The sequence below is a fragment of the Petromyzon marinus genome, chromosome 7 (assembly GCF_048934315.1).
Source record: "Petromyzon marinus isolate PM22_M1 ecotype Great Lakes invasive population chromosome 7, UKy_Petmar_22M1.pri1.0, whole genome shotgun sequence".
Lineage (NCBI taxonomy): Eukaryota > Metazoa > Chordata > Hyperoartia > Petromyzontiformes > Petromyzontidae > Petromyzon > Petromyzon marinus.
In genome coordinates, this window is record NC_133673.1 from 13,817,642 (window position 1) to 13,843,831 (window position 26,190).

A 26,190-nucleotide genomic window follows, 5' to 3' on the forward strand; every position below is an offset into this window, starting at 1 on the left:
TTTGATGAAGTTATCTTTTTTTTGCAATGCCAACTGCGCCCCACAACGTAGCCCCGCAACAGCCTGGAGTGGTGTACTGTGCGTGGTGGTTGCCCTTCCAAGCATTATCCAGGCTCAACCCAGCTTAACTTCTGAGATCTGATGAGATCGGGTGCATTGTGGGTGATTTTGACATAGGCGTACACACAAAGTGAACACATTAAATCTGAACTTTTCACTCGGGTGGCTGTTTTGCAGGCATCCACAGTGAATATGCAAACGCCTGATTGTTATGCTCTGTATACATGTGCAGCTATCCTAGAGCCTGTTTAAAGTTGTTTATGGACTATATAGCAAACCACTGCAGTCTGCACTCTTTCAATGGAGGAGGAATAGCAAAACTACATGAACTCTCTCCCAAAGCCATCTCGACATTGGCATTTGTATGTATTTATAACTTTTTCCGCACCATACGTAGCCAACTGTGCCAATCGGAGGTGAGAGTTGCCATTAAATGCAAGAATAGTATATATAACAGGGTATAATAATGCGGGACGCGCAGTCAACACGAAGCCACTGGGCTCTGCTGCTAACAGAGCTGCAGCCCTCCCGCAGGCTGCTTTGCATTTCTGTCCGGCAGCCGCGGTCGAGGGATAAATTTATTCTGTGTCTCTCCATTCTGTGCCGAGGTCGTGCGCAGATGCGAGTGCCTCTTGGGTCGAACGGCACTTTAGGACGCGCGGCGATTGAATTTGTCACGCGCGCTCCACATTCTGCCGAAGCTTTGACGCAGCGCCCTCCGTTCTGTGGAGGGCGCGCGAGCATGGGGCGACGGGGACTGCGTGATTTGTTGAAGAAGAATAATAATAATAATAATCACGTTTAGTTTTACATAGCGTCGTCGTGAATGCACGACTGCCCGGCAGCTTGCCGTGTGACCTCCGCTACGGAGCCGGGGCGATGCCGGATCGTAGTCCGACGTGCGGGAGAAAGGGTCCCACGTTGCGCCCCGCGCTGGAACTCACTGCAGCAGCTTGTGGTGGTTGAGCTGGTGGCAGGGCGGCATGCGACAGCAGCTGAACACGACAACGCGCCGGCCGTAGCTGTCGTCACCTGATCACGGCGACACGAGATGGAAAAGGGCCCCCCCCAGTCAGCACCGATTAACAACGCCACACCCTGCTCCTCCACAGCCCGTACAGCTCGCACTCACAGCTCTCACGGCCCGTGCTCACAGCTTGCCTGTCCATCACGGAGGGCCGCAGCTGAATGTAGAGCCATGCTCCTCTTAACTATGGTGATTTGTGGAGGGGTGGGTGCAACTGATGGATCCGATCATCCACAGATAGTAGCTCCTGATACCAGTGTGGAGATATTATTTTGATGATTTACAGCCTTTTGCCAATACATTCATGAAAGGCCTCCTCCCTCCATGTTGTGCCACTTGTGGGAGATTGTTGGACCATACTTCATCTCACTGGTTAGCGTAGGTTAGCAAAGGGGAGGAGGCACAGTGCCTGGATAGCAGGAAAAAACACTCGGTTAGTATATAACAGGAGTTTCTGTGTATCAACTGGGGGTACGGATAATAGGAAGGGCGATCAAATAATTGCAATGTTCAGGATTTAAATGGCAATGTCGAGGTCTGTTAGCCACGACGAGCGGACCTCGGGAGTGGGTTCGTGTTGTTTAGAGCATTTGGCTGCTCTAAATGTCCACATGATGATAAGCCACTTCGTTGAGCTACCATTTGTGGCCAGGTAGCTTCGAAAAAAGATCCACATAGCTCAGTGGGCCTTACCTGGGGAGAGAAAAGAGAATAATTTTTTTTAACGTACAGTAGTTTTGCTCCGTAGAAGCGTCACTTTCGTCGCTTTTGTCGCTCAGCCCAAACGACAGTATGCCAGTTGAGTTTCGGGGCAACATAAAAACACGTCAATCGGTGTGGCCTACACACGGGGGGACGCTGTCGCGAGTGCGGAGCGCGATTGTGAATGTGCATGGACGCCGTAGAGCGCGCGTACCCGCCACTTCCAGGATGCCGTGACGAGCCACGTCGTAGTAGGAGTCGTTGATGTCCACGTGCGACTTTTTGCTGCTGCCGTTCTCCACCGCCCCGGAGGAGGGCTCGCCTAGGGAAGGTGGCGCCCGGGTTGAGTGTCGTGGATTTGTACCGCCCCCGCCCCCCCCAAAATTTCCACGGTGAAAGCTAAAAATATTTTATCTCCAAAAAGACAGACTTTCACCTAGATGATGAAACAGCAGCTGAAATGTGTGCAAATAAGCACGGAGAAAGAGAGCGAGCCACACGCTTGCTTGGAATGTTACGCTGAGAAACATGATGAGGAATGCACGGAGTACAGTCAGAGACGTCATCTTGGATGCCAGGGAAAGGTAAGGGGGAGCTGGAAGCCAGGATGCCTGGCAGTCGAGACTAAGGGCGGATTGGGAACCAAACACGGGATGACACTTGGGAGAGGACCACCGTGGAAATGGAGCAATGAAATCATCTGTTGTGGTACGAACGAGATGGATTTACAATTCGAGTACGACGTTTCACTGGTGATACAACTAGCTTCATCAGGTGATAGCCAGAATTTTGACTCTCCAACACACCGGTGTGCTATACTCGTAACCAATTGGCACGTTTTGTTTTCTTGACAAACCTTACGAATTGGCTGTGCTGGGTGGTTGCGTGTTTAGCGACACATTTATATTTATGCGATCAAACAAAAAACTTCCATTATGGAGATGGATTTGTTGCAAGCGGAGAGCATGAGAGTTGGTAACGGCTCGAGGAAGCCTTCATCAGGCAATGGATAGATTACGACTGTTGATGATGCTCAAAACAATGTTAACGGTTTCAATTTATTGCCATAACAAATCGGCTTTAAGGGGGGCCATGGCATTAGAACTGCTTTTAAAGCTAAACAAGAGAGGCTGTAGATTGAGACGACATGAACAGATAAGGTTGGCTGTGTAAGATGGCACACTCAGATAAACAAGGCAAGCATTCTCAATCGGACCCCACATTCTTGTCCGCTTGCTGGCCAAACAGTTTATGTCTAACTCTGGAAGTTCCAACATTGTTTTTCTTTCACTATGATTTCATCACCAGACACTCAGGCTGCCTTTGCCAAGCAATCGGGGACAAAAAAAAAAACAAATTTGTCAACTTGTCACGCATGAGCGAGCAGTTATGGAGGTTGTCAAACGCCACCTCCCAATCATTTGCCAACATATTCACCACTGAGATTAAACATAAACCACCACACAACAAGGGGGAATGAGAGTGTGAGTGTGTCTACCGATTGTTATTATGGGCAAAGATGCAGCTCAGAAATTGCTCACTCATGCCACTGCTGCCGCAAGTTCTATACTAGGGGCAGCACGGTGGCGAGATGTTAACTACCTCGCCTGATATACAGGAGGTCGTGAGTTCGATTCCGACCCTGACGCCTGTTTGTTTGGAGTTTGCATGTCTCTCTCCCCATGGCCGTGAGTTTTTTTATTATCCGGGTCCTCCGGTTTTTCCTCCACATTTAGAAACATGCGTGAGGAGTATTTGACTGCTAGACATTTCCACGTGACTTCGTTGAGCTATCATTTGTGGCCAGGTCGCTTCTGGAAAAGAGCTATCTAGCTCAGTGGACCTTACCTGGTAAAATAATATATATACTAGCGGGGAGCGGCAGTGCAGCGATTAGTGCCGTACTGCACTATGAACCCGGTGACACGATTCCCGCTCACGGCTAACATCAGTGGCCGTCATCTGAACTGGTCCTGAGTCTCTCCTCAAAAAGAGTACCTGGTGCGGTGTGTAAACTTAGCCACTAGGGAGGCACTTGTATAAAAAGTCTGTAAATCTGTAAAGGCTATAGGGGTATCTCCGTCATACGAGAGGGAGCTCTCGAGCAGGGGTGGGGAACCTTTTTTCTTCCAGGGGCCATTTGGATATTTATAACATCATTCGCGGGCCCATACAAAATTATCAATTTAAAAATTAATTAGCCCGTTATATTTGGTCAAACATTGAATTAACTCGCCCCTAATGTGATGGCTGGAACTGCTTCTCTGTGGTAAGGCGTGTGATGATGTTAGCTGGTATTGACGATGTTGCTACTCGCAACTGCTTTTCCAGGTTTGCTCCTAGATTTATTGAATTTCGAGTCCTGCCTGCGGTTGTCTTGGCAGGGCCAGAGACCAAATGATTTCGCGGTGCCTTATACGGCCCGCGGGCCGGACGTTCCCCACCCCTGCTCTAGAGGGTCCCTCTAGAGAGTATTTGGCCTACTCTTCCATGTTGGCCAGAAGTCTCGGAGGAGGTGCGCGAGGTAGCCACACGCAACCCACGGATCAACTAACTGGCCTACCCATTTCAGGAAATCGAACAGCTAATCATTAAAACCAAGGCAGCATAGATTGTTGTACTAGTCCCCGTTAATCTTCGCGTGCTCGTAAAGTTATTCATTGCTATTTTTATTTCCTCGTGTAAAAACTGTTTGCCGTGGGGATTTCCAGCGAGCCAGCCTTTTTCCCCCTTCCCACTGCAAACTCCATTTTTACAATCGAGATTGTGATATATGTACGCTTTATACACATTTATAGGGATGTATAACGTCACCAATTGTATATTGTTCCTTTCAAGGCTCGGCGTTATCGGCGAATGCGTTTCGTTTTTGTTGTCGTTGTTGTTGTTGTGCTAGAGCCGACACACTACCTACGTTACACGCGCGGCGTTTACGACGATGCAATGTTATTTATCGAATGTGCCCGGATCTTAATTAAACACGTATGCCTGAAATATGGACATGAATGGATTTTTCTTCTTCCCTCGCCCTCCGATGAATTATGATCAGCAACTGGGGTGGGGCAAACTCCCTCCAGACTGCATTGTAGTGCGGAGCAGAAACATCAATACATTGACGCTCTTAGTCGATGTAAACACGTGGATTAATTGATCATCATCGTCATCAGCCATGGTCTAACCACCATTGGATGGATGAAGGCCTTCCCCAAGCTGTCCTCCAGTATAAACAAATATTATGGTATCTCACTGTCCAGCGATGCAACTATCCATATAGCTCATAATAGATGTTTTTGGATTAGATCGCGTAAATATAAACTCTCCATCAACTTACACAGCCAGTAAGGTTTGTCAATTGTCGTGGAAACAACGCGCCAAATAGTTGACTACTTCAGCCCACCGGTGTGTTGGAGAGTAAATCCGCAACATTTACAATTCAAATGCGACGTTTCGCTGGTGATTACATACAGCATCGGGTGAAAAACCAACACGTCTCTAACGCAGTCTTAAATTAATTAATTGTGGATGCATTTTAATAACATTTCTGGCTCAGCTGTTGTACAAAGTTGGTGCCAAAGCCAGAGAGCCACCTGGAGGTGTCTGGAGTCCCAGGGCTGGATGGAGGCCTGGGGCAGAGTGGCATGTGGGGGGCGCCCCCCCCCCCTATTAATTAAGTACAGCAACAACAAAAACCCAGGGTCTGTTGTGAGCGAGCGCCCCTGGATAAAGCGTCCCCTCCCTCCTCCCTCCCCTTCCGTCTCTGAACAGATCTGGCCGAAAAGCCAAAACGGCACCAAAAGCCAAGACGGCACTCCGAGGGCCCTACCGGCTTTAATGGGGCCCTCCTCTGCCAGACGCAGGCGCCCCATCTTGGGCAGCGGCGCCTCCTCTCCAAGGTACTCCAGGGCACCCGTAGCCTCCGCTCCCGGGTCTCCCATCCCGGGTGGCCGCCTCGTTCGCCGTGGCTATGGAGCCGTGCGTGCGTGCGTGCGTCCGTCCGCCAGCGAGGAGGACGAATCCCGGAGGTGGCTGCTGTTGTTATCCCGTGCCCTGTGCGCTCCCCGACTTCCTGGCCGGCTGAAAGCGCGCGCTGTTGTCAGGTTCCTTGCCACGTAACTCGAGAAGAATGTGAAACAGAAAGCGGCCGGTGGGAGGATGCTTTGTTTTATTTGCCCCCCCCCCGCGCGCGTCTCCGATGAGCACGGTTGGCTACGTACGGCGTGAAAGAAGTTCGGCATACGGGACACTCAAAACGAGGAAGCCAAACTGCAGTGTGTGTGTACGTCTGCTGCCGCTCCATTGTAAATGGGAGAAAACAAAGCCACAGGTCAGAGTACTCTGAGAAGTGAACGGGGGTGGGGGGGACGTCCCAGTTTTTATTGTTAGACTTGGCCAACCAATTACTATTGAAAGCTAATGCTGGTTCACGGATATGTTATATTGACATATTTTCTTTTATATTCGGTGCAATAATGATTGATAATTTGCAGACCTTCCTCAATCAACTGCTGAATGGAAGCCCTCCCCCCACCCACTTTTTCTGACGATGGAAGGTTATTTGACCATACTTTCACCATGGTTCTAGGGTTTGGTGTTATAATTTATTTATGTAGTTTATTGTTAAAAAATTCGGTCACAGTCCCTATGATCACTGTTACATTGCATTTATGGCTTTTATTTTGGTGATTTCGAAAACGTTTTTTTGGTTTGGCCATGTTTTTTGTTTATTGTAGGACGGAGTTAGACTGATGGCCTTAATCTTAGTTGTCTTGTGGTTGTTGTTGTTGTTTGACTTGCATCCCACTGGGATTTTTGCACACAGCGTTGGTGTACGGTGCTATTTCAGGAATATTTTGATGTTTTTCCTGGATTTTCTGTTTGCACAGTCACATAGTCACTTTAAGATGTTTTCTTGTTCATGTTTTTGTTTTTTGTTTGTTGCGGTTGCACCCGATTCAAGAGCCGAATGGCTCACAGGGCTATACCAAATAAATGGAACTACCAGGCTGGTGTGGGAGTGGAGGTTGTCCAGGACCGGCTCAGATGTCACTCGCCACCGATGCAAGCCGTGTCTGAAATCTCTCTTAGGTCGGCCAGGTTTTTTCGCACGGTGCGCGAATCGCTGCGCCATGCACTGCTATGCCAGAGTTCGGTGTGTGCAGTACACATCCCGAATTAAAGACACTGTCACTTGTTTGGTTGCATGGATGGTAAATAACGAGGAACGTGTACAGCCCTTTGTCAATCCACCGCTTGGATGAAGGCGTCGGGGAGTGGGGGACCATTTCACCATACTTCACTACGCTGGCATGTGCGGGTTGACGGAAGCAGGAAGCCGAGACATGCGAGCACAGACGTACAGTACAACAATAGTATTTGTTGCTTTGTTGTGGGCAACAGACGGCATCATAGCCCTTAAGCAGCCTATAACACCTGTTTTTTGTTTGGTGGTTGCACATCCAGGCACTATCCAGACCCAACCCTTGGTGAAGTTCTGAGATGAATGAGATAGGGTGCATTCCAAGTGATATGGTCAGAGACAGAAAATAAAAATACGACACTGAAATATAGCAAACAGGTTTATCTGAGTCTCAAAATAGGTTTTCTACCCGACATGTTGCAACGTCACCATGTATGGTGGTGGTCACTCCCATAATCATCGCCACCACAACCTCATCACCACCACTATCATCATCGCTACCACAACCTCATCACCATCACCACTATCATCGCCACCACAACCTTACCACCATCACCACTATCATCGCCACCACAACCTTACCAGCATCACCACTACCATCATCGCCACCACAACCTTACCACCATCACCACTATCATCTTCGCCACCACAACCTCATCACCATCACCACTATCATCATCGCCACCACAACCTTACCACCATCACCACTATCATCATCGCCACCACAACCTTACCAGCATCACCACTATCATCATCGCCACCATAACCTTACCACCATCACCACTATCATCATCGCCACCACAACCTCATCACCATCACCACTATCATCATCGCCACCACAACCTTACCACCATCACCACTATAATCATCGCCACCACAACCTTACCACCATCACCACTATCATCATCGCCACCACAACCTCATCACCACCATCACCACTATCATCGCCACCACAACCTTACCACCATCACCACTATCATAATCGCCACCACAACCTTACCACCATCACCACTATCATCATCGCCACCACAACCTCATCACCACCATTATCATCACCATCACAACAACCTCATTCCCAACACAACCTCATCACCATTATTATCACCATCACCACCATTATAAACACCACCACGGCTGTCTCCACTACCTTAATCATCACTATTCCTACAACATCTAAACTGAATCAAAATGTTTTTAATCGAAGTTGAAAACTAATTTCTTTAGAATTACTGATTGTGTTTAGTCTGTTGTCCTTCCACCGCACCTTGGTTTGCTACGTACGGTGCGAAATAAGTTGCACATATACACACAATCTATGCCAGGTAAAAGTGTGCGGTATGTAAACATCGCCAATCAGTATTCGACAAATGCCATCATCTTGGTTGTCAGAACAGAGCGAGAGAACACATTCCACATTACTTTGGCAAGAACCCCTTCTACCACTACCCCCACCATCATAATCCCCACCACAATAACCTTCACAATCGTCATCACCACCACTTCTGCTTCGACCAGTTCTGCAATCATGATCACCACCGTCACCATAAGACAAAGGTCCCCTATATAGCCTTCACAGACTGTTGGGGCAAGTGCTGTTATCGAGCAGCACCTATGAAGGCCGGCACGGCATACGAGGGGGTGGGTGGCCAGCACCACGCCCGGTTGTCTTTTTCTCCCCATTGGCGATGTTTACATACCGCACAAGGTACTCATTTGAGACCGAGTTGACCTAGGGGAGGCCCAGGACCGGTTCAAATAATTAAATCGTCAATGGTGGTGGCCGCGAGCATGAATCGCACTCGGGTCACCGGGTTCGTAGCGCAGCGCCCTAACCCGCGACACTACCGCTCCCCATCACCACCACGATCACCACCATCACCATCATCATCACGACCACCACCAATACCATCAACACCACCATCACCACCATCGTAATCACAATGCTTCCCAAAAATGCATCAAGCCAAAGTGTCCCTGCATGTATCAAAAGAGCACTGGGACAAATTCCCATCTCCACTGGCAGTCCAGAGGAGCCAGAGTGCGGGCATCCCCCATCACCGTGGCAAGAGATGATTCGACCACGCAAGAGGAACTCGAAAGCGCAGTCGCCACCCCAGTGACACGACGAGTCTTGACGAGGCTGAGCGAGTGGAGAGCTAAATAAAACACGGGCAAGCCGGTTTCATGGTCCACGAGTGAACCCGGGCAATTACCCCGGGCAGTGCGCGCCCCCCCCCTCCTCTTCTGTAAAGCTGGGCGTGAATAATTGGCTCTGAATTTAACGACCCACTTCCTATTTGCATGGCTGTTCTTAAAGTCAAGTCACGGTGCGACCAGTAACCCCCCCCCTCCACCACCCTCGACATCGCTTCTATCTGTCCGCATGAGACCCAGAGAGATGCAGTTACGCTTGCGCTAACCCCTTACACGACCACGGTATTCTTCTATTCCTGCGCGAACGACAGGCAAATTGGCACACAGCGTTGGTGTACGGTGTTTTTTCAGGAATATTTTGCTGTTTCCCTCCCCCCCCTGGAGTTTCTGTTTGCACAGTAGCATAGTCACTTTAAGATGTTTTCGTGTTTTATTGTTTGTTGCGGTTGCACCCGATTCAAGAGCCGAATGGCTCACAGGGCTATACCAAAATAAGAGGGCTTCTTGAGAGAGTTGATGTAGTTCGGCTATTCCTCCTCCGTTGAAGGGGTGTATACTTATAGTGGTTTATTTGGGGGGGGGGAGGGGGAGGAAACAACCGAGATTCAAGTTCACGATGGGATCCTACGTGTCATCATCAGCCGTGAGCTATCCACTGCTGGATGAGTTATACCACGCATTTGTGCGATCTTTCGTGACTCGGCACGGTCAGCCACCCATTGCTTTAGTAAGGATGAACAGGCCTTCGTTCCTGAGACACGTAAACAGACCACAGGTTTCTTTGCTCACTTTGTTCCAAAAAAAAAGAGCGCACAAAGCGAAACCGCACGAGGAGACAGCTGCCTGCCGAGTAGCGTGCACAGTACACAAAGTATATACACAGTACACACAGTATATGTACACAGAGTACACACAGTATAAACACACACAGTACACACAGTATATATACACACAGTACACACAGTATATACAGTACACACAGTATATACACAGTACACACAGTATATATACACACAGTACACACAGTATATATACACAGTACACACAGTATATACACACAGTACACACAGTATATACACACAGTACACACAGTATATACACACAGTACACACAGTATATACACAGTACACACAGTATATACACACAGTACACACAGTATATACACACAGTACACACAGTATATACACACAGTACACACAGTATATATACACACAGTACACAACGTAAATTCACACACAGTATATACACACAGTACACACAGTATATACACACAGTACACACAGTATATACACACAGTACACACAGTATATACAGTACACACAGTATATACAGTACACACAGTATATACACACAGTACACACAGTATAAACACACAGTACACACAGTATATACACACAGTACACACAGTATATACACACAGTACACACAGTATATACACACAGTACACACAGTATATACACAGTACACACAGTATATACACACAGTACACACAGTATAAACACACACAGTACACACAGTATATACACAGTATATACACACACAGTACACACAGTATATACACACAGTACACACAGTATATACACACAGTACACACAGTATATACACACAGTACACACAGTATATACACACAGTACACACAGTATATACACACAGTACACACAGTATATACACAGTACACACAGTATATATACACAGTACACACAGTATATACACACAGTACACACAGTATATATACACACACACAGTACACACAGTATATATACACACACAGTACACACAGTATATACACACAACACACACAGTATATATATACACACACAGTACACACAGTATGTACACACAGTACACACAGTATATACACAGTACACACAGTATATACACACAGTACACAAAGTATATACACACAGTACACACAGTATATACACAGTACACACAGTATATATACAGCACACACAGTATATACACACAGTATACACAGTATATAAAATCAGACTTACACGCACCGAACTCGATCAGTTAGACAAGACACTCTACAAATCACACTTAAAATTGACAGCAACAATGTCTACATCGGATTGGGAACATGTAGACAATATGACTACCTCTTCGGCTGCCACTATGTCGAACAAATGTAGGGACAATTTGATTTCCAAATTCAATCACCTCTCCAGCAAAAAATCGGATCCACACACCGAAAAGATAGACGTCAACAAAGTCGTAATTAATCGCAGTAACAGTTCCATTTCTGATGGTCTGAAATCCGTTTTAGCTAAAGGTCTAAACTTTGCTGTCACACCGAGACACTTACCGGTTAATGATATCATTGCCCATGTCGACGTTGCACTCAAGGGCTTGAGTCACATCTCTGCAGACGTAGCAAGATCTGAAATCGCTGCAACCCTCAAAAACGCTAAGTTGCCACCTAGCAACATCAGCAAAGACGAACGTTTTGAATTATCTCAATTAAAAAAGAGGGATGATATTGTCGTTCTCTCAGCCGACAAAGGCAATGCCACTGTCATCATGGACAAAACAGAATATAACAACAAAATTCAAGAACTACTCAACGATGGCAGCTATACAAAAATAAAAAGAGATCCCACCAACAGCCTGGTCACCAAAACGAACAAAATTATCTCTGATTCAACAGCATTAATTGATGAGATCAAACAGTTCTCGTTGAAACCCTCTGCTGCCAGACCACCAAGATTATATGGCCTTCCAAAGATACACAAAGAAGATACACCCCTTCGTCCCATCGTCTCTACTATCAGCTCCCCCACCTACAAACTGGCACGTTTTCTGGCTGATATACTGCGACCTTTCACTGGAAAAACCACCTCTGCGGTACTAAATTCTACTCACCTGGTATCGACAATCAAAGACATTTCCCTGTCCCCAAACGACCTGCTTGTCAGTTTTGATGTGGTGTCCTTGTTCACCAAAGTCCCGGTACCTGACACCATCGCTATCATTGAAGACCTGGTTCATCAAGGACTGCATACTGATGTACCCCCCCTGGTGAGACATTGCTTAACCAACACATACTTCACCTGGAATGGAACTTTCTACAAACAAACTGAGGGCACCCCAATGGGCTCCCCCCTATCTCCGGTTGTAGCCAACGTATTCATGGAAAAATTTGAAACTGACGCCATCCAGACTGCCACTCTACGCCCGACCTTAAGGAAGAGGTACGTTGATGACACCTTTGTCATCTGGCCGCATGGCCAGCCTGCTCTAGACCAATTCCGCGACCACATCAATTCCATACACCCAGCCATCAGATTTACCATGGAGGTCGAAAAAGATGGCAAACTACCCTTTTTGGATGTCTTAATTAAAAGGAGACATGATGGTTCAATGAGCCACTCTGTCTACAGGAAAGCTACCCATACAGATGCTTACTTGAAACCGGATTCCCACCACCATCCATCCCAGAAGAACTGCCTCATCAAGACTCTATACCATAGAGCCCAATGCATTTCCGACCAGGAACACATTACCAGTGAACTCAAGCACGTACACCAGGCTCTCAGGGCTAATGGCTACTCCGACTACACAATCCGCAAAGCCATCACTCCAGTCATGAAGAAGGATCCTCTTGTGGAGCCACTCAAAACCATCACCTTACCCTACATTGCAGGGGTCACTAAAAAGATCTCCAAAATCCTGAATAAACACAAGATCCAGGTCCGATTCAACACAGTACACAAAATCCGTGATTTAGTTCCATCTGTAAAAGATGCTCTTCCAGACATACAGTACCCGGGCGTTTACAAACTAAAGTGCCTCTGTGGTTGTAGCTACATTGGAGAAACCAAAAGACATATCTCGGACCGCATCCGCGAACATAAAGCAGACTTGAAACACGGTAAGACGAACTCCTCTGCCGTGGCAGATCACTGTTACAATTCAGTGGGCTCACATGACATTGACTTCTCCAAGACGGAGGTTCTTTGCAAACCAACCGGCTACCATGAGAGATTCGTTCATGAGGCCATTCACATATACAAGCACAGAGACAATTTCAACCGAGAAGATGGATTCAGGCTTAGTAACCACTGGAAAGATGTGTTAAATCATTTCTGTTCTTAATTAATTGTAATTTTACGATGACCTTCAGACCGCAGCTCTTTCGCCAGCATTGCCTCTTAATACCTCTCACACCACGGTTAATGGTATGGTTTACAACATGGAGTATACTAGGGCCTCGCAGCTGTCTCTCTCCCCCTCCTCTGTTCCGACCATGGACGAACTCGTCCGTCTGAACGGGGCCCGTAGCTATCCGTGGTACGGAAATTTGAGGGCTCTTTGTTCCTCTCACACAGCTTAAAAGCCGTGATCTGAACGTGGCTCTCTCACTCCAGCGCTGTCCTACCAGACAGTCTCGCCCCCTTCACCTGATGAAGGCTGCTTGTGTTGTGGCCGAAACGTCGTGAGAATATTATTGTGTTATTTTATTTTATCAATTTATTATTTTATTCTCATTATACGTGACTTTACCGAAAGAACCAAAGAATGAGTATATGCACAGTACACACAGTATATACACGTACACAGTACACAGTATATACACGTACACAGTACACACAGTATATGCACACACAGTACACACAGTATATATACACACACAGTACACACAGTATATACACACAGTACACACAGTATACACACAGTACACACAGTATATATACACAGTATATACACGTACACAGTACACAGTATATACACACACAGTACACACAGTATATACACACAGTACACACAGTATATACACACAGTACACACAGTATACACACACAGTACACACAGTATATACACACAGTACACACAGTATATACACACAGTACACACAGTATATACACACAGTACACACAGTATACACACAGTACACACAGTATATACACACAGTACACAGTATATACACGTACACAGTACACACAGTATATACACAGTACACACAGCATATACACAGTACACACAGTATATACACAGTACACACAGTACACACAGTATATACACGTACACAGTACACAGTATATACACACGTACACAGGACACACAGTACACACAGTATATACACACACAGTACACACAGTATATACACACAGTACACACAGTATATACACACACACTACACAGTATGTATACACACAGTCCACACAGTATATACACACAGTACACACAGTATATACACAGTACACACAGTATATACACAGTACACACAGTATATACACACAGTACACAAAGTATATACACACAGTACACACAGTATATACACAGTACACACAGTATATATACAGCACACACAGTATATACACACAGTATACACAGTATATAAAATCAGACTTACACGCACCGAACTCGATCAGTTAGACAAGACACTCTACAAATCACACTTAAAATTGACAGCAACAATGTCTACATCGGATTGGGAACATGTAGACAATATGACTACCTCTTCGGCTGCCACTATGTCGAACAAATGTAGGGACAATTTGATTTCCAAATTCAATCACCTCTCCAGCAAAAAATCGGATCCACACACCGAAAAGATAGACGTCAACAAAGTCGTAATTAATCGCAGTAACAGTTCCATTTCTGATGGTCTGAAATCCGTTTTAGCTAAAGGTCTAAACTTTGCTGTCACACCGAGACACTTACCGGTTAATGATATCATTGCCCATGTCGACGTTGCACTCAAGGGCTTGAGTCACATCTCTGCAGACGTAGCAAGATCTGAAATCGCTGCAACCCTCAAAAACGCTAAGTTGCCACCTAGCAACATCAGCAAAGACGAACGTTTTGAATTATCTCAATTAAAAAAGAGGGATGATATTGTCGTTCTCTCAGCCGACAAAGGCAATGCCACTGTCATCATGGACAAAACAGAATATAACAACAAAATTCAAGAACTACTCAACGATGGCAGCTATACAAAAATAAAAAGAGATCCCACCAACAGCCTGGTCACCAAAACGAACAAAATTATCTCTGATTCAACAGCATTAATTGATGAGATCAAACAGTTCTCGTTGAAACCCTCTGCTGCCAGACCACCAAGATTATATGGCCTTCCAAAGATACACAAAGAAGATACACCCCTTCGTCCCATCGTCTCTACTATCAGCTCCCCCACCTACAAACTGGCACGTTTTCTGGCTGATATACTGCGACCTTTCACTGGAAAAACCACCTCTGCGGTACTAAATTCTACTCACCTGGTATCGACAATCAAAGACATTTCCCTGTCCCCAAACGACCTGCTTGTCAGTTTTGATGTGGTGTCCTTGTTCACCAAAGTCCCGGTACCTGACACCATCGCTATCATTGAAGACCTGGTTCATCAAGGACTGCATACTGATGTACCCCCCCTGGTGAGACATTGCTTAACCAACACATACTTCACCTGGAATGGAACTTTCTACAAACAAACTGAGGGCACCCCAATGGGCTCCCCCCTATCTCCGGTTGTAGCCAACGTATTCATGGAAAAATTTGAAACTGACGCCATCCAGACTGCCACTCTACGCCCGACCTTAAGGAAGAGGTACGTTGATGACACCTTTGTCATCTGGCCGCATGGCCAGCCTGCTCTAGACCAATTCCGCGACCACATCAATTCCATACACCCAGCCATCAGATTTACCATGGAGGTCGAAAAAGATGGCAAACTACCCTTTCTGGATGTCTTAATTAAAAGGAGACATGATGGTTCAATGAGCCACTCTGTCTACAGGAAAGCTACCCATACAGATGCTTACTTGAAACCGGATTCCCACCACCATCCATCCCAGAAGAACTGCCTCATCAAGACTCTATACCATAGAGCCCAATGCATTTCCGACCAGGAACACATTACCAGTGAACTCAAGCACGTACACCAGGCTCTCAGGGCTAATGGCTACTCCGACTACACAATCCGCAAAGCCATCACTCCAGTCATGAAGAAGGATCCTCTTGTGGAGCCACTCAAAACCATCACCTTACCCTACATTGCAGGGGTCACTAAAAAGATCTCCAAAATCCTGAATAAACACAAGATCCAGGTCCGATTCAACACAGTACACAAAATCCGTGATTTAGTTCCATCTGTAAAAGATGCTCTTCCAGACATACAGTACCCGGGCGTTTACAAACTAAAGTGCCTCTGTGGTTGTAGCTACATTGGAGAAACCAAAAGACATATCTCGGACCGCATCCGCGAACATAAAGCAGACTTGAAACACGGTAAGACGAACTCCTCTGCCGTGGCAGATCACTGTTACAATTCAGTGGGCTCACATGACATTGACTTCTCCAAGACGGAGGTTCTTTGCAAACCAACCGGCTACCATGAGAGATTCGTTCATGAGGCCATTCACATATACAAGCACAGAGACAATTTCAACCGAGAAGATGGATTCAGGCTTAGTAACCACTGGAAAGATGTGTTAAATCGTTTCTGTTCTTAATTAATTGTAATTTTACGATGACCTTCAGACCGCAGCTCTTTCGCCAGCATTGCCTCTTAATACCTCTCACACCACGGTTAATGGTATGGTTTACAACATGGAGTATACTAGGGCCTCGCAGCTGTCTCTCTCCCCCTCCTCTGTTCCGACCATGGACGAACTCGTCCGTCTGAACGGGGCCCGTAGCTATCCGTGGTACGGAAATTTGAGGGCTCTTTGTTCCTCTCACACAGCTTAAAAGCCGTGATCTGAACGTGGCTCTCTCACTCCAGCGCTGTCCTACCAGACAGTCTCGCCCCCTTCACCTGATGAAGGCCGCTTGTGTTGTGGCCGAAACGTCGTGAGAATATTATTGTGTTATTTTATTTTATCAATTTATTATTTTATTCTCATTATACGTGACTTTACCGAAAGAACCAAAGAATGAGTATATGTACAGTACACACAGTATATACACGTACACAGTACACAGTATATACACGTACACAGTACACACAGTATATGCACACACAGTACACACAGTATATATACACACACAGTACACACAGTATATACACACAGTACACACAGTATACACACAGTACACACAGTATATATACACAGTATATACACGTACACAGTACACAGTATATACACACACAGTACACACAGTATATACACACACAGTACACACAGTATATACACACAGTACACACAGTATACACACACAGTACACACAGTATATACACACAGTACACACAGTATATACACACAGTACACACAGTATACACACAGTACACACAGTATATACACACAGTACACAGTATATACACACAGTACACAGTATATACACGTACACAGTACACACAGTACACACAGTATATACACAGTACACACAGCATATACACAGTACACACAGTATATACACAGTACACACAGTACACACAGTATATACACGTACACAGTACACAGTATATACACACGTACACAGGACACACAGTACACACAGTATATACACACACAGTACACACAGTATATACACACAGTACACACAGTATATACACACACACTACACAGTATGTATACACACAGTCCACACAGTATATACACACAGTACACACAGTATATACACAGTACACACAGTATATACACACAGTACACACAGTATATACACAGTATATACACACAGTACACACAGTATATACACACAGTACACACAGTATATGCACACACAGTACACAGTATATATACACAGTCCACACAGTATATGCACACAGTATACACAGTATATACACACAGTACACACAGTATATACACACAGTACACAGTAAATATACACAATCCACACAGTATATACACACAGTACACACAATATATACACACACAGTCCACACAGTAAATACACACACAGTACACACATTATATATACACAGAGTACACACATTATATATACACACACAGTATATATATACACACACAGTACACACAGTACATACACACACAATACACACAGTATATACATAAACAGTATATATACACACAGTACACACAGTATACACACAGTATATACACACAGTATATATACACACAGTACATACAGTATATACACAGTACACACAGTATATACACACAGTATATACACAGTAGACACAGTATATACACAGTATGTACACACACAGTACACAATATATGCACATATACAGTACACACAGTATATACATACAGTACACACAGTATATACAGTACATACAGTATATACACACAGTACACACAGTATATACACACAGTAGACACAGTATATACACACAGTATATACACAGTACACACAGTATATACACACACAGTACACACAGTATATACACACAGTACACAGTATATACACACAGTACACAGTATATACACACGTACACAGTACACACAGTATATACACAGTACACACAGCATATACACAGTACACACAGTATATACACAGTACACACAGTACACACAGTATATACACACACAGTACACACAGTATATACACACAGTACACACAGTATATACACACACACTACACAGTATGTATACACACAGTCCGCACAGTATATACACACAGTACACACAGTATATACACAGTACACACAGTATATACACAGTACACACAGTATATACACAGTATATACACACAGTACACACAGTATATACACACAGTACACACAGTATATGCACACACAGTACACAGTATATATACACAGTCCACACAGTATATGCACACAGTACACACAGTATATACACACAGTACACACAGTATATACACACAGTACACAGTAAATATACACAATCCACACAGTATATACACACAGTACACACAATATATACACACACAGTCCACACAGTAAATACACACAGTACACACATTATATATACACAGAGTACACACAGTATATATATACACACACACAGTATATATATACACACACAGTACACACAGTACATACACACACAATACACACAGTATATACATAAACAGTATATATACACACACAGTACACACAGTATACACACAGTATATACACACAGTATATATATACACACAGTACATACAGTATATACACAGTACACACAGTATATACACACAGTATATACACAGTAGACACAGTATATACACAGTATGTACACACACAGTACACAATATATGCACATATACAGTACACACAGTATATACAGTACATACAGTATATACACAGTACACACAGTATATACACACAGTAGACACAGTATATACACAGTATATACACAGTACACACAGTATATACACACACAGTACACACAGTATATACACAGAGTACACAGTATATACACACAGTACACAGTATATACACACGTACACAGTACACACAGTACACACAGTATATACACAGTACACACAGCATATACACAGTACACACAGTATATACACGTACACAGTACACAGTATATACACACGTACACAGGACACACAGTACACACAGTATATGCACACACAGTACACACAGTATATACACACACAGTACACACAGTATATACACACACAGTACACACAGTATATGCACACACACTACACAGTATGTATACACACAGTCCACACAGTATATGCACACAGTACACACAGTATATACACACAGTACACACAGTATATACACACAGTACACAGTATATATACACAATCCACACAGTATATACACACAGTACACACAATATATACACACACAGTCCACACAGTAAATACACACACAGTACACACATTATATATACACAGAGTACACACAGTATATATATACACACACAGTATATATATACACACACAGTACACACAGTACATACACACACAATACACACAGTATATACATAAACAGTATATATACACACACAGTACACACAGTATACACACAGTATATACACACAGTATATATACACACAGTACATACAGTATATACACAGTACACACAGTATATACACAGTATATACACAGTAGACACAGTATATACACAGTATGTACACACACAGTACACAATATATGCACATATACAGTACACACAGTATATACATACAGTACACACAGTATATACAGTACATACAGTATATACACACAGTACACACAGTATATACACACAGTACACACAGTATATACACACAGTATATACACAGTACACACAGTATATACACACAGTACACACAGTATATACACAGTACACACAGTATATACACACACAGTACACAGTATATATACACAGTCCATACAGTATATACACACAGTACACACAGTAAATACACACACTACACACATTATATATACACAGTACATACAGTATATATACACACACAGTATATATACACACACAGTACACACAGTATATACACACACTACACACAGTATATACATACACACAGTATATACACACAGTACACACAGTATACACACAGGACACACAGTATATACACACAGTACACACAGTATGTACACACAGTATATACACAGTACACACAGTATATCTACACACAGTACACACAGTATATACACACAGTTCACACAGTATATACACACATACAGTACACACAGTATATACAGTACACACAGTATATACAGTACACACAGTATATACACAGTACACACAGTATATACAGTACACACAGTATACACAGTACACAGAGTATATACACATAGTACACACAGTATATATACACAGTACACACAGTATATACACAGTATATACACACACAGGACACACAGGATACACACAGTATACACAGTATATACACTCAGAGTACACACAGTATATACACACAGTACACACAGTATATACAGTACACACAGTATACACAGTACACAGAGTATATACACATAGTACACACAGTATATATACACACACAGTACACACAGTATATACACACAGTACACACAGTATATATTCACACACAGTACACACAATATATAAACACAGTACACACAGTACATATACACACACAGTACACACAGTATATATACACACACAGTACACACAGTATATACACACAGTACACAAGTATATACACAGTACACACAGTATATACACACAGTACACACAGTATATATACACACACAGTATATACACACACACAGTACACACAGTATATATACACACACTACACACAGTATATACATACACACAGTATATACACACAGTACACACAGTATACACACAGTACACACAGTATATACACAGTACACACAGTATGTACACACAGTATATACATAGTACACACAGTATATCTACACACAGTACACACAGTATATATACACACACAGTTCACACAGTATATACACACATACAGTACACACAGTATATACAGTACACACAGTATATACAGTACACACAGTATATACACACACAGTACACACAGTATACACAGTATATACACTCAGAGTACACACAGTATATACACACAGTATATATAGTACACACAGTATACACAGTACACAGAGTATATACACATAGTACACACAGTATATATATACACACACAGTACACACAGTATACACACAGTACACACAGTATATATACACACACAGTACACATAGTATATAAACACAGTACACACAGTACATATACACACACAGTACACACAGTATTTATGCACACAGTACACACAGTATATACACACACAGTACACACAGTATATACACACAGTATATAGACAGTACACACAGTATATATATACACACACACAGTATATACACACACAGTACACACAGTATATACACACACAATACACACAGTATATACATACACACAGTACACACAGTATATACACACAGTACACACAGTATATATACACACACAGTATATACACACACACAGTACACACAGTATATACACACACACATTACACACAGTATATACACACAGTACACACAGTATATACACACAGTACACACAGTATATACACACAGTACACACAGTATATACACAGTACACACAGTATATACACAGTATATATACAGTATATATACACACACAGTACACACAGTATATTCACACACACTACACAGTATGTATACACACAGTCCACACAGTATATACACACAGTACACACAGTATATATACACACACAGTACATACAGTATATACACACAGTACACAGTATATATACACACAGTACACACAGTATATACACAGTACACACAGTATATACATACAGTACACACAGTATATACGCACAGTACACACAGTATATATACGCACAGTACACACAGTATATACACAGTACACACAGTATACACACAGTATATACACAGTATATACACAGTACACACAGTATATACACAGTACACACAGTATATATACACACACAGTACACACATTATACACACACAGTACACACATTATATACACACAGTACACACAGTATATACACACAGTACACAGAGTATACACACAGTATATACACAGCACACACAGGATATATACAGTACACACAGTATATACACACAGTACACACAGTATATACATACAGTACACACAGTATATACGCACAGTACACACAGTATATACACACAGGACACAGTATACACACACAGTATACACAGTATATACACTCAGAGTACACACAGTATATACACACAGTACACACAGTATATATACACACAGTACACACAGTATATACACACAGTACACACAGTATATACACAGTACACACAGTATATACACACAGTACACACAGTACACACAGTATATACACACAGTATATATACATACAGTATATACACAGTTCACACAGTATATATACACACACAGTACACACAGTATATACAGTACACACAGTACACACAGTATATACACACATAGTACATACAGTATATACACACAGTACACACTGTATATACACAGTATATACAGTATATATACACACACAGTACACACAGTATATACACAGTATATACACACAGTACACACAGTACACACAGTATATACACACATACAGTACACAGTATATACATACAGTACACACAGTATATACACAGTACACACAGTATATACACAGTACACACAGTATATACACATAGTACACACAGTATATACACAGTACACACAGTATATACACAGTACACACAGTATACATACACACAGTACATACAGTATATACACACAGTACACAGTATATATACACACAGTACACACAGTATATACACAGTACACACAGTATGTACATACAGTACACACAGTATATACGCACAGTACACACAGTATATATACGCACAGTACACACAGTATATACACAGTACACACAGTATACACACAGTATATACACAGTATATACACAGTACACACAGTATATACACAGTACACACAGTATATATACACACACAGTACACACATTATACACACAGTACACACATTATATACACACAGTACACACAGTATATACACACAGTACACAGAGTATACACACAGTATATACACAGCACACACAGGATATATACACACACAGTACACACAGTATATACACACACAGTACACACAGTATATACACACAGTACACACAGTATATACACACACAGTACATACAGTTTATACACACAGTATATATACACACACAGTACACACAGTATATACACACACAGTACACAGTATATACATACAGTACACACAGTATATACACAGTACACACAGTATATACACATAGTACACACAGTATATACACATCGTACACACAGTATATACACACAGTACACACAGTATATACACACAGTACACACAGTATATACATACAGTACACACAGTATATACGCACAGTAAACACAGTATATACACACAGGACACAGTATACACACACAGTATACACAGTATATACACTCAGAGTACACACAGTATATACACACAGTACACACAATATATACAGTACACACAGTATACACAGTACACAGAGTATATACACATAGTACACACAGTATATATACACACACAGTACACACAGTATATACACACAGTATATATACACACACAGTACACACAGTATATAAACACAGTACACACAGTATATACACACAGTACACACAGTGTATACACGCAGTACACACAGTATATATACACACAGTACACAGTATATACACACAGTACACACAGCACACACATTACACAGTAAACATAGTACACACACAATGTTGTCCAACCTCTGGACAACATTGTTTGAGTGAATTCAGACCGCATATCGAGAATGTTGGTGAGAAATAGGTTCGCTGTAAATACGCGAAATCGCACAGAGCCCGCATGAAGCGAGTAAAACATATAAGGCCTTAGTCCATCAGCCTATGAGGATTTCCAGACCCAACATGATCCAGCAGTTACTCTATAGAGGTACTTCACAGAATCGTGAGATATTTTTGGCTGGGTTGGGGAGGCCTTCGTCCAGTAGTGGATAGTTCACGGCTGCGTGTGACGATTTTATTGAAGACAAACTATGGATCCGATTAGGACGTTGAATGTTTTTTTAGCAACGGTGCTGCCTAAACACCTGAACGCAAGAACCTCATGAATGCGGCTCGAGAATTTGGCAAAAGTGTTTCCTTGGGGGGGTGGGGGGTAAATTAAAATCGACATCACCGTGTAATCGTTAATTTGACTCGTTAAACAAATAACATGTTCGAGTTTGCCGACGCTATGGGCAGAAGCAGTCCCGCTTACTAATTTAAAACAAAACCCTGATATTAGCATTCATTGTAAGTTATTTCGGGGCACTGTAATGAATAAATAAATGGACCTCTCCGCATTAAAATTGTATATTGTGGTCGGTCCATCGGCCTGTGGGCTTTCAGAGGAAACAGAACCGTAGACAAAGATCCCCCGTGTAGCCTGCGACAGACTGTAGGGGCAAGTGCACCTTTGGCCTTTGTCTCCCCAGGTACTCATTTGAGGCTGAGTAGACCTTGGGGATGGCTCCGTAGTTTCATAGTTTCATTAATTAGGTATAGCCCTGTGAGCCATTCGGCTCTTGAATCGGGTGCAACCGCAACAAACAAAAAAACTAATACATGAACAAGAAAACATCTTAAAGTGACTTTGTGTGACTGTGCAAACAGAAAATCCAGGAAAAAACATCAAAATATTCCTGAAATAGCACCGCACACCAACGCTGTGTGCAAAAATTCCAGTGGGATGCCAGTCAAACAACAAGAAAACTTAGATTAAGGCCATCAGTCTAACTCCGTACTACAATAAACAAAAACATGGCCAAACCAATAAACTTTTAGAAATCACCAAAATAAAGCCATAAATGGAATGTAACAGTGATCATAGGAACTGTGACCGAATTTGTAACAATAAACTACATAAATAACATGTAACACCGGTTGAGATAATCGTCAGATAAACCGTCACCGGTGTTGGCCGTGAACGCGAATGGAACTCGGATCTCCAGGTATCGTTGCGCATCGCGCTAACCACTACCAACTAAGCGCTCCCCATCACACACACACGCATATACACACGCACGTAAGCACCGACATACCTTGTAGCCCACGCGGTATGCAATGAAGCCGCCCACGGAAGCCAAAAACAAAAACCTAACTCCCCAACACAAGCGGGCACCCAAAAGCGCACCACCAATTTACAGGGCAGGACAAATTTTAGACTTGCAAAGCTCAAACGCCACGCTCGTTAATCGCGTCGCCAGCTACCTGCCCTCTCGCTTAACGCGCACCATGCATCGACTTGCAACGCAACGACTATGAATAGCGAGCACAGCATTATTTATCTCGGCGTCCAACAACGTTCGCCACAATAATGCCAGTGCGCAATAACGTGCGCGCTTAAGATGGTTACGGGGGTGACGGGTCAGCAGCACTGGCCTGCCAAACTCACCTTGACGTGGCCTGCCTGCCGTGTTGTTTCCCTTACCTGCCCACCTACCCGACCCGGTGAATGGTCGGTCACACCTGCGCGCTCCGCCCCCACCCACCCCCCTGCGTTCACCTGTGGCCAGCCTACTTGACCAGTCGCCTATCCCACTAGAACACACCACGACCTCAACGATTGCGTACTTTCTGATTTAAAGCTTTCTGATTTAAAGCTTTCTGATTTAAAGCTTTCGTGACTGCAGGGATTCGTATTCTTGGTTCT

The 26,190-nt window shown here is 43.4% G+C and overlaps 1 protein-coding gene across 3 annotated transcripts in view; it reads right to left on the bottom strand.

The window, feature by feature from the left end:
- Positions 1 to 25,986, bottom strand: part of LOC116940021 (rho GTPase-activating protein 8-like) — a 45,865-nt gene extending 19,879 nt beyond the window's left edge. The window contains exons 1-4 of one of the 3 annotated variants that reach the window (XM_032949238.2): positions 25,933 to 25,986; positions 5,613 to 5,863; positions 2,004 to 2,111; positions 1,005 to 1,092 (exon numbers count right to left, since the gene is read on the bottom strand). In XM_032949238.2, the coding sequence (XP_032805129.2) occupies positions 1,005 to 1,092; positions 2,004 to 2,111; positions 5,613 to 5,724 (308 nt within the window). In that variant the 5' untranslated portion in view covers positions 5,725 to 5,863; positions 25,933 to 25,986. Of the gene's footprint in view, positions 1 to 1,004; positions 1,093 to 2,003; positions 2,112 to 5,612; positions 8,421 to 25,579; positions 25,885 to 25,932 lie in introns of those variants that run through there. The other 2 variants (XM_032949237.2, XM_076065186.1) reach the window with 2 other exon arrangements.
- Positions 25,987 to 26,190: the final 204 nt, after the last annotated feature.